Source organism: Cadophora gregata, assembly GCF_030347475.1.
Source record: "Cadophora gregata isolate MNR1 chromosome Unknown scaffold_2, whole genome shotgun sequence".
Taxonomy (NCBI): Eukaryota; Fungi; Ascomycota; class Leotiomycetes; order Helotiales; family Ploettnerulaceae; genus Cadophora; species Cadophora gregata.
In genome coordinates, this window is record NW_026695925.1 from 3239847 (window position 1) to 3253608 (window position 13762).

The following is a 13762-nucleotide window of genomic DNA, read 5'->3' on the forward strand; positions in this document are numbered from 1 at the left end:
ATCACTCATCTAGTAGCGCGCAGATCGAGTCCAAGGAGCTTTACCCAAAAAGCGGCACGATGTAAAATAGATTCTCCTTGTGATGTTATATCTCTTGGCCCTGCTTTTCCGGAAACGATAGAGATGCCCAATGTTCAAGCGACATTCTTTGAAAAGTCTCTCAACATCACCGGACTTCCAGCGGGTTAATTTGGGTTTGGATATCAACGCGTGTATCACTAGACGGAGCAAACGAAACACTGGAGATTTCTGTTCATCTACGACGTTGCAGAATGACAGATTAGCGTTCATGCTGGCGCCGCCAGCTCCGCGCTTCATTAGGAATGTGATCTGGATTGCGCGCTTGAGCAGAGTACCTGATCCCAGGTACGTTCCTCCGACTCTTCTGTGACTTTCCTGGAGGGCATACTCAGAGCATTGGCACGAGGTAGCCATAGTGTCCCTATAATGGAAAAGGGCTAGAGGCCCCCATTTAATGTAGCTTCGTTTTCGATGCCGGTATGCGCTGCACTGGCAATTGCCTGCCCTTCTTTTCAGAGTTCGAGTGACTGAGTGCTGTGACTGAGTGATTGAAGGAAAGCAATCTCGTTCGGAGTCGAAGTCGTCGCATAAAAGCTTGAGATGATTTGGCTTTGCAACCAGACGTCCAACAGCAATATTTGACGTGTAGTTTTGCTGCACATCATCAGAATAGACAACGTTCAGGGCTGAATTAGAACTCTGACCTGACGTGTACAAGGATCTGTCAGCTGCAGATTGGCCAAGATCTCTTCGACACGACGTAACCTGGCATCTTCCTGCTCTTTCTGTGCCATACGTGCTTCAATACGATCGAGTTGGAACCTCTGAGATTGTGAAGAAGCTTCAATACGGTCTCCGAGACCTGAAAAGTTACTTTGCACTGCTTCGTACGTCTGATCCATTCGGCTCGATAGCGATGAGACCTGGGTTTCCATTAGTGGGCCTAGATGTTGGACACCTTTCATAATCGATGGAACAGTCTGTTGAATCGAGCAGACCGATGTACTGATCATAGAAGTCTCAGACTGGAGGGTCACAATGTTCCCCATAAGGACATCCGATTTTCCCTTGTGGTCAGCGACCATTTCATGCAATTCAGATAAGACATTCCTGTGGTACTATTAGAGCAACGCTTGATGACAGAACGAGTATACATACATTCCCAAGGATTGCAATGCCGTGTGGAGTATTCCGTTGACATTTCGCAATCTATCCTCTAGCTTAGTGATAGTCCCCCGCTTGAATGGATATACCAGCTTCTTCTTTCCTTCGCTGATCGTGGCTCTGAGTGATGTGGATGGTGTAGCAGGGGGATATCCAAGTTCGAAGAGGAAAATCCTCAAAGAATTGAGTTCAGTCTTGCAGGATTGCAAGCAAAAAACTACCGATGGAATAGAAGGCTGTTCGTGTATAGCTGTGCTCTGAATGCCCTTCTCAATAGCCGCGAGACTATCTTTGAGTAAGCTCGCATGCCTTCGGACACCTTCCAGGTCTTCGTCTCGAGTTTGGATGGCACCCAGGTATTCTTTGATGCCGCCATACACCTGAATACCGAGTGACAGTAGGCCTGCTGTGGTGCCAACAATACTGAGAGGGTCCGCCATTGCGAGGATTTAATCAGGTGTGATCACAAAGACGTGTAACACAGCTTCTCAAGTCGTCGGTGAGTTCGTGGGCGTGCTGTCATATACGAGGAGAAAGAGCGGATGAAGATGGTCTTTTCTTTCGTTGAGACAGGCAGCGGGGAGACGAGGGTGTTATCAAGAAGCAGCTGCGCCCGGCTTAGGTGGTAAAGGTCATTTGGGCTGAAAAATGCCTCCCAGTTTGCCCTGCAGCTCAACCCAAGCCACTGGTGGGGTTCCACACGTGACGGTAGGTTACACAACTGAACTGGATTCTGGGATATTACTGGCCAGATTTTCAAAAGGAAGACCTGAACAATGGAATTGATACTAGTTCATGACTGAGGGAATCTCTGGTTACAAACCGTCAAATCGGGATTCCAGGATCGTTCTTTATTGACATTTCCCCGACCGGCTTCGCTTAAGTTCCTGGCTAGGTAATTGTCCCAGTCAAGACACGAAAGCAAGCATTTGATGACAAGCTTAGGTTCGTGTCGAACAATAATCTGGCACTTTTTGCCTTCAGTCGATGAATTGAAAGATTCCAACAATCAACATAAGAAAGATCCAAAGAGGTTGCTGTAGTGACGATAGCCCGCGTGTAGCGTTTTCCAAAACTCATCACAGTAACCAATACTTATGGATTCAAAGTCCATTTCCACGCCCTGACATAGAACTCCATGTAATGAGATATGAAATTATTATAAGTTTGGTGATTGGTCATGTGGAGCTTCTAGAAAAACTGTTTAGACAAACTTTTTGCTAGTCAGGAACTAGCGGCTTGGAGGGGTAAAGAGTCATCTCACCGGAGCTACGGCAAGCATGCTTCATGCAAAATTGACTTCAAAGACCTCTTTTTAATTCTAATTATTCAATTCATAAAGAAACCTATCTTTATTAGGATCACTTAAGTCCTGCGCTCTACGATCTCAAGCCTGATAAGTCGAAAGTGGGGTTCAGCAGTCCCTCAAGTCCCCCACCATGGCATCAGCCTCATCTCAAACCATATCCCTCGAGCCCTTAACACCTTCCCAACCAGCCTCAGAATCAACCCAAAACCTCTCTTCCCAACCCCAGCCCGGTTCCTCCAACTTCGACCCCGCCGCCGACGCCATAATCGCCGAGTCCCGTCTGGCCGACGCCCTCGTCCCTGACGGCGGCTATGGTTGGATCGTGATCCTCGCCTGCTCAATCCTCACATTCTGGTTCGTAGGCACGAGTTATTCCTGGGGCGTCATCCAAGCAGCACTCGTCGAGAAGAATCTTAGTAACCCGGCGAGTTTGAGCTTTGTGGGGAGTTTGACGGCGGCGTGTATTTCGTTCTTTGCGCTGGTTAATGCGAGGATTGTGAGATGGATTGGGGCGAGATGGACGGCTGTTGTGGGTGTGCTTGCGTTGGGTTTGGGTGGTGTGTTAAGTGGATTCTCGACAGGGAGTGTAGGGGGGTTGTTCTTCACTGCGGGGGTGGTTATGGGGGTGGGGTGTAGGTGAGTTGCTTGACTTCCTGGTAATGTTGATGAAGCGTGCTGATATGAGATAGTTTGTGCTTCATTGTAAGTTGCGAGGAGTTGAAACGTGGCTAGAACAGGGGTTGGGTCTGATTTCTCACAGGTAGTATCTACTATCCCAGCGCAATACTTCAACAAGAAGCGAGGCATTGCAAATGGCGTCGTATATGCGGGTGGCGGGTTAGGAGGAACAGTCATCTCTTTCGCCATGGACGCACTCATCCGCAAGCTCGGTGTCGAATGGACATTCCAGATCAATGGGATCCTGATTCTTACCACTGGTCTACCAGCAGCTTGGATGATCCAAGAAAGAGCACCTGTTAAAACTACGAATTTCGTGGAATGGTATGTCACAGAGCATCCCGATAAAATGAATTACTGATCATGTGTCTAGGAGTCTTTTCAGAAACATTCGTTTTACAACCCTCTTCATCGCTGGAGCAATCGCAACATTCCCGCTCTTCGTCCCTCCATTCTTCCTCCCTCTGTACAGCTCTTCCTTGGGACTCTCATCGTCAGCTGGAGCAGGTCTGGTAGCAGGCTTCAACTTTTCATCAGCAATTGGACGTCTTGTCTGTGGATTCCTCTCAGATTATATCGGTCCTGTCAACACGCTTTTCATTTCGTTGATTCTGAGTGCGTTGAGTATGCTAGTCATCTGGCCGGTATCAAACTCGCTTGGTCCTTTGATACTTTTTGTGATCATCAATGGTGCCGCCAATGGAGGATTCTTTAGCACCATGCCCACTGTTGTGGGGAGTGTCTTTGGAAGTCGGAGGGTGGGTGTTGCGATGGGAATGATTGTGACTGGCTGGGCTGGTGGTTATCTGATGGTGAGTTTCGTCAATATAAGGCTCGAAAGTTCGCTAATATAAAGTAGGGAGCTCCAATTGCTGGGTATCTTTTGGCGGCCTATGGTGGTGAGCACAGCACTTTGAAAGCATACCATCCAGCAATATTCTATGCTGGATCGATGGCTTTGGGTGCTGCTGTCTTGGTAGGTGCTGTTAAGGTCATGCTCAACAAGAGCCCCTTGAAGAAGCTATGATGAATAGGTGATAGAAGAAGGGAGGGGAGAGGAGAGAAGTTGAAAATCCCATTTGGCTGCTGGAGGCAATTTTGCGTTGTGCTTTCTGGATAAGTCCATCTGTATTGAATGGATGAAGCCTTTCGTGATCGATAACGTGAAAATACGTTGAATCAAAAGATGAGCTGTCTTAGATAAATGAAGTCTCTTGAGCTTTCAAGTTTGACTTTCGGTATTGGTAGAATAGGGGCTCGCTAAACGCAGGAGGATCGTCAATCTACAGTAGCGCGTCAACCTCGCGTTGAGTGCTTGTGCTTGGACGTGACGCGTTGGAATTTGATTGCCAATTCCCAACTTCTCTCCACTTACGCTCCAATTGCCCCTCCGAAGGTCTATGACCTATTTGATCAGCCGCAAAATGTTCGCTGCATTCGAGAAACTGCCCCTCGAAATCCAACTGGAGATTTTCCAGCTGGCTGCAAACGCCGAATACACCCCACGCCTCGTAGAAGTATTTTACAAAGAAGGCCAATTGCACTCGAAACAACGGCCTCCTGCATTACTACAAGTCTGCCAAATATCCCGAAACGTTGTTCAAAGATTATACAAACCATGGCTCCCCCAATTCACCGGAACACTCGCCCATCAGCCTTGGGAGACACTGGCCAAGAAGAAAAGTGTTGAGCGACTCTCGAAATTGCAAAGTGTATATATTAATATGGAATCCGACACACTGTTGTTGAACAGCAGGATATGTCGCCCAGGAATGTTCGGAGAAATCGAAAGACAAATACTGAGGAATATGGCGGTAGAGATGGATGGATATATCACTTTCATGAATATTGCGAAGTGCGCAAGACAATGCGGTGGTTTGAAGAACTTGAACCTGTTTGAAGGGAAGACTGGTAAAGGACACACTGAATTCAAGGCCGGGAGAATTCAACATGGGATTGAGAGGCTGGCGAAGAAAAGGTTGAGGAAGAAGGAGCTTCCATATGTGGTACCGCAGGTCTACTCTGCGCCGATTAAGAGTTCGAGAGAGGAATGCAGGAAGATTAATGGATGGTACCACTACAAGTATCCGAGGGGACTCAATACTCCCTATCAATCTTCTCGACTGGTTGGTAGATCTCGTCTGTCTGAGCAGGAGGAACTGGATGTGGAGCTGGCAGAGCTTAAAGAAGCTAGCGCTGATCAGATGGTTCTTGGCGGATATCCCCGCTCACCATCATCATCTCGACAAACATCAACAAAGCGCAAGAGATACCGATTGGACACACCCCAGACATCGGACGCGAGCTCAAGGAAATCCTCGAAAACTTCACACTCATCCCAACCGAGAAGACACGATTCAGACGCAAACACAGCAACAAACGCGTCTGCCACGCGCGGGCATTGCCAGCTCATTACCCCGCCAACATCCTCCCCAATCCGCGACAAACGAAGTCCAAAACAAGAAAATTCATCGCATCTCTGGACGAGATTTCCCGAGCATTTCAACTACAGCTCTTTTGAAGACAGCGCAGTCTCACCAAGCCCTGAACCAGAACAGTCGCCAGAATCGCTCGACCTCCCCTCACTCGGACCAGCAACGCCCGTCCGTCCACAGCACGATCCCTTCCACGAGTGGACAGAACTAGATTGGGAACCACTACTCCAGCCATCCAGTCCACCTGAGGACTTCACTACTCCCCACATCGAGCAATTCATCGACGTACCTCCCTCTCCGGAGCAGCCTGTATATATCGATCCTAGAAATATCTGGGGCGTGCTGGAGGATGAGACAGAGTCGTGGGCCTTGAAGGAATCTGAATCTGAAGATATGGCGCGCAGTAAAGAAGCTATAAAGTCGAGAATTAGAGATAGAGATGAGGTCGATGAGGAGGAGGAAGAGCGACTCTTGCAGTTGCAATTGCAAGCAGAGGCTGCAAAGAATGATCAGGCTGAAAGTTCGAATACAAATACTCAGGGACCTATGACTCCAGAATCGGACGTGCCTGAGAACAGTGGTGTCCCCTTAAGGATTAGAGCTGAGCGACAGGTTGAGGATGACGTCGAACTATTGATTCAATGGAAGAATTATCCCGATGAGAAAGACTGGACGTGGGAGGAGGAGAGTGAGTTGAAGCAGAGTGTACCGAAGCTAGTGCAGTCTTGGAGGACGAAGAGGAATGAAGAGATGGATGAGATGGAAGCGGTGCTTGAGGATGAAGTTGAGAAGATTCTGGGAAAGAGGAAATGGAAGGGCGAGCCTCATTACCTTGTTAAGTGGAAGGGATATGAGGATATTGAGTCAAGGACGTGGGAACCATGTGATAGGTTGAAGGTTGATGTTCCGGACATCGTGGATGAGTATGAGAGTAAGGGCAACAAGAGGAAGAAGGGCAAGGCGAGGAAGTAAATATTGATACCCAACTGTTTTTTTGCACTGATTTGCTCTTTGTTTGTTTTATGACTTCGAGTATATAACTTCTAGATGAATATGATATGCTTCATTGACTTCGTGTGGTCTTGTTCTAGCCGTTTATTGCTATGGAACAGTGGTGGAACAGAATTGACTTGGTCGTTGTCCTTGATACCAGCCATGACACAGTGCTAAAAGAGAAGGAGGAGCAGAGTTACATCATCAAATGTTCACAGCCCGACGTACAACAGAACCTTTCGCTTCCAACTGCTGACCACAGGTTTTTGTACATGACACAACTTATCCCGATACTTCCTACCACTACCGGCAGACTGGAGATAAAAGATAAGAAGACAACTCGTTGTTTCACGCTTGGAACACTGAATATCAACTGGCTTCTTTCTAATTCTGATTAGTAAAGTGCTTCATAGCGAAGCGAAAATGGTGTGTGTAATGTAAACAACGATCTATGTCTACCTAGGAAGCGAAGAAACGAAGTCTATGTAAACGCCTACTTCAAATCCAGACTCCCGTCTTCTCTTACCCCGCGCTTTACCCAACCCATAAATCAGAAGCCAGCATACCATGCAGACATACACTCTTCAACTCCACAACAGAATCGTGCTGCTGCTGATACCCATCAACGACCATTGGTGGCGGGATCGCCTTGTCTACATCAAGGCCTGATTTGCGCCCAGGCTCCGTCTGGAAATCAATCTCTACATCGACACTTCCTTCCAGTTCAACCTCTTCACCGTCACAGTCCTCCAGACCTTCATCTCCACCATCAACCTGCTCCCCTGTACCCCACCAACCCTTGAACTTTCCACCCACACTGTCACTCCCAACTACACTCCCATTTCTCCCGCCCTCCAGCCCACCAATCCTCTCAACCCCAACTCCAACCCCCACTCCAACACTTACCATCCTCTCATACTCCCCACTCAAAAATACATACCTCCTCCTCAACTCCTCATACGCACCCACCAGATACTTCAATCTCTCTTGAAGTGATTCAACATGCATTTTCTGCCGAAGCCGGAACGCACGCTGTGCTTGCCGGTTTTGGATGCGGCGACGCTGTGAGGGGAGGGGATGGATTAGTCTTGAGATTTTGAGGGGGGGTGGTTTGCCTGGGGGAAGTAGAGGGAGACGTACAGTAGGTGCTTTCTTTGATTTCGGGTCATTCTTTATGGGGAGATCGAGATCGAGATCCAAGGCCTGTTCTCCCGTGGTAGGTGAATTTGCTCCCCTGCTGGAGGATGAGGAGGAGTGCGCGTATGAGGCGGGAGGTTCAGTTGTTGAGGGGATACTGGATGGGGTGGACAGGTTGGTGGATGAGAGAGTGGTGTCCAGGTGTTGGTGCCAGGTGAAGAATTGTTGCTGGTGTTTGATGGTTTAGCATTTGATGTCTTGCAGAGGGGTGGCCGCAGAGCGGTTGAACAGGAGAGAAATTACCTCGAAGACGTTCCATTCGAAAGGTATGGAGTCCATTGTTTGTGAAGGGATGAAGATGGAAGGGTGGGTCATCGTGTGCTGATTTTGTGAAAGTGGTTTTGGGAAAGTAATAGGATGTCTTGAACCTGTAGCGACTACTAGAAAAGTATGCACAAGACAAGAGGATGCGGATTGCTTGATAAATGACCTGACAAGAATCGAGACTCAAGGGAAACAGACTCTGGTTGACAAATACATCCAACATGTGGCAAAACACAGCCTACCATATATATATCCTCTAGCTCAACGAGAAGCAAAAACAAAAGTACCTCACTCATACACACCGCATAGTCTATCGCAGCCACTCGCTAGTCTACTTAGCTTTCAGAGCGCGACTCACCTAAGGGCAATCAGCACGATGCTAATCTAATCAACTCAAATCCAATACATCCTCGTAAACCACGACGATTTATTCGTTGCCTTTCTAGGCTCACGAGAGCCCAAAGCCGGAATACAGTTGCAGTGACGCAGGAACGAATGACATATTACGCAACGTTCGAGCTTATGTCATGCTTGAGTGCTGCGCTCTGACCACTTCACGAATGGTGAGAGAACACCATAGGAGTTCCTGAGAAGATGAGGCAACATCGCAAAAGTATCCATGCAGGTGAGTCTTGATGCCGAAGTGCCATTTCCCGCCAAATTCACCGCTTTAAGCTAGTGCTGACGGCCCACGAGCTGCTACGATATCAAGACTCTAAATGGGTAAGTGAGATGGAAATGCGTGTAATTTGTAAGCAGGTGTGCAGCAACACTACCATACGTGTGATAGGACTGCTGCCGTCGAATTCTGACCGCCACTAATGGATGCTGGTCTGGATAGGGAGGATATTTTTATTTGAGTGATTCTCGAATCTTTATCGCTATTCTCGTAGGATGGTAGATGTCAGGTCTGACATGTTTTGCCCTGATGGAACATACGACCGCCAACGAGGAAATGTGCAATAGTGGAGCGCTCTCACCTGGCACATAAGGAGCAGAAATCTGCCCGTGGTATGTCGAAGAGGAGCATTGAACGAACAGGATCTGAATTTGACCTTGCAGCTTATGTACCTCAAAAAGCCTCAATCGAGAAGCTGCCGGCACAGCAATTTGAGGCTCAAGGCTTCGAATGGCTAACGCACAACGATGCGGAGTCTCGAAGGCAAGCTCGAACATATGCCACGAGAGAATTCAGGAACAGAAACTTGCACAAGCTCAGCTGCTCGGCAGCAGGAGGAGCAGTGAGTCTATAAGATGGCCCCATCAAGGTCCACCTGCAGATTTTTTTTCTCAAAGCAACAAGTCTGAATATGAACGCCGTAAAGAAATATCAAGCAGCTGGGCCTCGCAAGGGGAAGGATGTCGAAGCATCCATACGCGCTTCGACCAAAACTTCGCTCCAGGAACCCGTGGGATCTTGCAACTCAGGTGAGGATGCAGGCTTCGCAGAAGGTAGATGGAGAGGACGGTAAGTTTGTCGCCGCTGGGAGGATCTGATTTCGATCCGCTGAAGGGAAGGTAGAATGAATGGGGTTTGGAAGAGAGTTCATTGCGTAGGTATAAGTGTGTCTCTGTGTGGATGAGACAAAAGTAAGTTGACGAGGACTGCCTGTAAAGCTGTAACGCACGAGGTAAGAGCCTCTGAGGAAGCTTTTGCCTTCGTAAAACGTATATCTACCTCCGTAAGCATGGTATGAGATACAGTTCGATCAGGACCACACACCATGAAAGGCACCTAGAAGATACTCCAGCAACCCAGCTCGTACGAACTTGTGGAACAAGATCTTCCACACCTGTAACGAAACAGCTGGATCCTCCTCGGTAATTATCCTTTCTGTTTCGGTCCGAGGTACCAGTATGGAGAGAAGAGGCTGAGAAGGTATGGCATGGCAAGGTCAGGGAGATCGGTACTCGGTGTCGGTGTGTTCTGTAACTTCTGTGGAATTGTGATAATAAGATTAAGCTCAACCGTCCTCTCTCTATGTGAACTTTCTTGTGCGGAAAAAGACGGAATGGATGTTTTTGGGTAAGAGGAAGAAACCAGGAGAAGGTTTGGAGATACTTTACGGAAAGTAAAATTTCTGAACTGGTGGAGAATAAGGGACTGAAGTAGAGATAAGGAAAATGAGCTGTCACACTCAGCCTACCTTAAATCTCAAATACTGAAGCGCATGAACGGTTTACTTCGTCCTTGTTACTCAGCACGAGCGGAAGGAGGAAGGAAAACGGCTTGCATCATTCATAAAGCGCCAGATAACCAGACAGATGAGAAGGAATGACTGAGGTTTATGAAAATCCCTTCCACATCTGGCACAACTCGTAGACTTCAAACAAATCTTGAAAAAGTTACCTTCCCCTGACTTCTTGTCCCACTCGTTGCCCTCGCCACCATCGTCACAGGCACACACACTCTTTTCGCAGCGGGATCACCGCGCCTGCATTGCATCGCATTAATCTCACCGGCGGATCCCATCTTTCCTCTTTGTCTTCATTCCTTTCCTGAAGAAACCACTATCCCGAGACCCGGTATTGCCTGCAAGCCACGATGCACTCAGCACCGAGAAGATTCTACCTGCCTTCTCGGTCCGGCTAGGATTCATTGCCCAGACAAAATTACCCCGGAGCTTGGCCTCAAAACGAGATACGACGCATGAATAATAGCGGGGCGCCTCGGCCCCAACGAAAAGAAGGACAAGGAACCAGAAATAATAATCATGGGGTTTTGCGGAGTTGGCTGCCCACTTTGTTGCTTTGCTTGGTGGTGATCATTTGGGCTTGGAAATGAGGAAAATCCACACACCTACTCCCATCAATTCATGCGGAGATGAGACAGATAAAACATAAGTGGTAATTTATGATCATCAGTCATGAGAACTTTAACCCCATCCCATGAGATTTCATGGAGAAATAAAAGGGCCTTTTGTGTTGTGTGATTGGATACGGAGTGTTTCCTGGGAGAAGTAGGACGACTGGCCCTGACTTCTTCTCGTTGCTGTGTGACGATGAGCACGACCTCCAATTGGAACCAGAATGCGCACACCTACCATTTTTAGCACCTTGTTCCTGGATCCTCGTCCCTGAACTAAACTACTCCGTAGGAATTTTTAACTTCCCGTCTTCTGGCGCTGGCCAAACACACCCTTCACATCCTGTAAACAATAAACATGTGAAAAGCCATCCTTCCAAATCTCAGACGGCCCAAAGAATGCAAACAATATGGCAGACACGCAGGACGATGAAGGATGAGAGACAAAATCAGATGTCAAGGAAATAAGCACCTCGGCCCCGCTGGTTGTGGCGTCGCCCAGGTGATAAAAGCCGCTCGAGAACGTCGATTGGCGCTGACGCCCACCTGCTCAATTTACCCCATAATCACAATTACGGGCATCTTTAGCCCTTCCCTGCGCTACCCCAGACAATTTTCACACAGCATTCAGGAACACTAACCACTTGCAGACCATGCCCCGGACCGAAAGGATGCAACATTGCATACGATGACTTGCCATGGGCAACCGCTTGCTTTCAAGCGATAGGATACAGAGGTTTTTTCTGCTCTTCTACGCCACCGGCCGAATTGAACGAGGCAGAGTGGCAGGATCGGGCGATGTCACCGAATTCAGGAAAGCCCTGTTTCTTGCTGGTGGCTGTCCAGCATTTCGCCCGTTCCTGCATTCAGGCATGACATGTCATGACATCCAATGCCTCCCGTTTCCTGGCCATCTGTTGTTTTGCTGGACAGCTCTCAACTTTTGGTGCGATGAATTATCAATTTTGAAACGAGGATTCGTCTTCCGTACAAAGTAGGACTCGAATCAGAGCCGAGATTCGAGTTCAGGCACGCAAATTTGATTCTACCTGAGGAACGGATCGTCAGTGGCACATTAACAGAAATCCGTTTCTTCCAACCGAAGAGCTCGCTTCACTAGTCCCCAAACTCTCCAGCCTCCAAGACTTTCTCCGCCTTCCATTCGATCTCTAGTCCCGCCGCCTCCGAAACTTTGCCCAGTCCCAACTATATCGATTCTCCCATGACATCGTTACTTTTAGCAAACAGGTCCGTCCGCTTGTCACTGCTTGTCATCTAAACTGAAAGCAGGAATATGCTGGACGAAAAGGTGTCTGAATGTGCTGCTTTGAGACTAGACTGTGCTTTAGCAACGTATGCTGAGCTAGAAGCTAAGCATAAGAGCGAGAAAGAGAGAGAGCAACAGCTTTCTCCGCACAACGCAAATCCAACCCCCCAGATGAGCGTCTACCAGGTCAGGTCTGGTCGCCGATTCTGGATTGTCATTGGTGCATGTCGCGGAGGACGAGCTCGAATTCGTAAGCCATCGAATCTGTTTCCTTGGACACGGCTCAGGTCCGGCGTCGTGCAGATGCAAGTGTACTGGCCGCCACGGAAACTAGGGGCCCCTGGTGGTTGGTGTTCCGGCCACCATGAGGGGGGACCTTGACAACAGCTCATCTCGATCCTGTATATAACCATAATTCCCAGCACCTTCTTCCTCTCCTTTTTTCTTTCCTTCCTTACCTCAAGCAATCCAACACTCGCTGTATCAATACCCGTGCAATTGTATAATTTTGCCAACACTCGTTTACGGCAATACCAGTCCAAATCGATATCCAAAAACAAAAAGACATTCAAGATGCAATACTCATTCTCCGCCGTTGCTCTCATCGCCTTCGTTGGCTTGGCCAATGCCCAAATCCCAGCTTGTGCCACAACATGTATCTCTGATGCCGTGGCCTCTGCCACGACCTGCGGAGCTACCGATATTGCATGCCAGTGCGAGACTGCCAACCAATCCGCCATCACTGCCGCTGCTACATCCTGTGTCCTCGCAGCCTGCGGAGACCAAGCTATCGGTAAGCTTCCCATCCCATATATCCAAACTTTCGAGATGTACCAAAACAAAGTTGAAAAACATAAACTAACAACCCTCTCTTAGCTGTCCTAACCGCCGCCCAAGCCGCTTGCGCAGCAGTATCTGCCTCCTCTGCCGCTGGAGGAGCTTCTTCCACGGCTGCCTCTGTCTCCTCCGCAGCCTCAAGCGTCGCGTCATCCGCATCGAGCGTCATCGCCTCAGTGTCCAGCGCTGCGTCGACCTACGCCGTAACCACCCAAGCTGAGCCCAGCGTCACCATCTTGCCTACCCCATACCCATCTTCCAACGCTACTGCTACTACCTCCTCGGCGCCTATCCAGGTCACTAATGCCGCTGGACAGGTCGTTGTTGGTGCGGGGAGCTTCTTCGCTGCTGGTATGGCGGTTTTGGCTGCTTTGTAAGGGAGGGAGGAAGGAGTGAGTGAGTGAGTGATGGCTGGACTGATGGGGATGAGGAAAATGTAATGATGTGGTGGTGTGTTGTTTGTTTGCGGGATGGATGGATGGATGGATGAGGTGTAAAATCTTCATTCTAAGTGTGGTCGGGTAGGCTGGTCTGCGGATTTGTATGTATGGATGGACGGGTAAAGGAAAACATGAACACATCACATAATAATGATGAGAAGTTTGTAACTTCGTCAACTCTGCATTACCAAACTATAATTGCATGTGAGATTCGTCGTCTATTGATCTCATCTTGTAAACGTACAATATCTCTCCGCCTGTGTAGGTAATTCATCGTAGTGCACCTAGGACCTAGGTAAGCACCTTCCCCAGGAAGTACCTAGGTAGTACCTACCTAAGGTATGTCCTTTC

At 48.5% G+C, this 13762-nt stretch overlaps 6 protein-coding genes across 6 annotated transcripts; 4 read left to right on the plus strand and 2 right to left on the minus strand.

The window, feature by feature from the left end:
- Positions 1–9: 9 nt before the first annotated feature.
- On the minus strand, positions 10–1625 carry ONS95_008346 (uncharacterized protein; the record flags this gene model as incomplete). The annotated part of the gene is made up of 3 exons (XM_058501898.1): positions 10–675; positions 726–1131; positions 1180–1625. The coding sequence occupies 3 exons, from the start codon at positions 1623–1625 to the stop codon at positions 10–12; spliced, it is 1518 nt and encodes a 505-aa protein (XP_058363220.1).
- An 832-nt stretch (positions 1626–2457) lies between these two features.
- Positions 2458–3136, plus strand: ONS95_008347 (uncharacterized protein). The gene has a single exon (XM_058501899.1). The coding sequence runs from the start codon at positions 2625–2627 to the stop codon at positions 3132–3134; it is 510 nt and encodes a 169-aa protein (XP_058363221.1). The 5' UTR covers positions 2458–2624; the 3' UTR covers positions 3135–3136.
- A 223-nt stretch (positions 3137–3359) lies between these two features.
- ONS95_008348 (uncharacterized protein) lies at positions 3360–4199 on the plus strand (the record flags this gene model as incomplete). The annotated part of the gene is made up of 3 exons (XM_058501900.1): positions 3360–3496; positions 3546–3984; positions 4032–4199. The coding sequence occupies 3 exons, from the start codon at positions 3360–3362 to the stop codon at positions 4197–4199; spliced, it is 744 nt and encodes a 247-aa protein (XP_058363222.1).
- A 284-nt stretch (positions 4200–4483) lies between these two features.
- On the plus strand, positions 4484–6692 carry CBX3 (Chromobox protein 3). Its single transcript, XM_058501901.1, has one exon. It carries the CDS (start codon positions 4573–4575, stop codon positions 6577–6579), a length of 2007 nt encoding a protein of 668 aa, XP_058363223.1. The 5' UTR covers positions 4484–4572; the 3' UTR covers positions 6580–6692.
- A 442-nt stretch (positions 6693–7134) lies between these two features.
- On the minus strand, positions 7135–8112 carry ONS95_008350 (uncharacterized protein; the record flags this gene model as incomplete). The annotated part of the gene is made up of 3 exons (XM_058501902.1): positions 7135–7662; positions 7741–7965; positions 8041–8112. The coding sequence occupies 3 exons, from the start codon at positions 8110–8112 to the stop codon at positions 7135–7137; spliced, it is 825 nt and encodes a 274-aa protein (XP_058363224.1).
- Positions 8113–12707: 4595 nt separating this feature from the next.
- ONS95_008351 (uncharacterized protein) lies at positions 12708–13348 on the plus strand (the record flags this gene model as incomplete). Its single annotated transcript, XM_058501903.1, has 2 exons — positions 12708–12927; positions 13011–13348. The coding sequence occupies 2 exons, from the start codon at positions 12708–12710 to the stop codon at positions 13346–13348; spliced, it is 558 nt and encodes a 185-aa protein (XP_058363225.1).
- Positions 13349–13762: the final 414 nt, after the last annotated feature.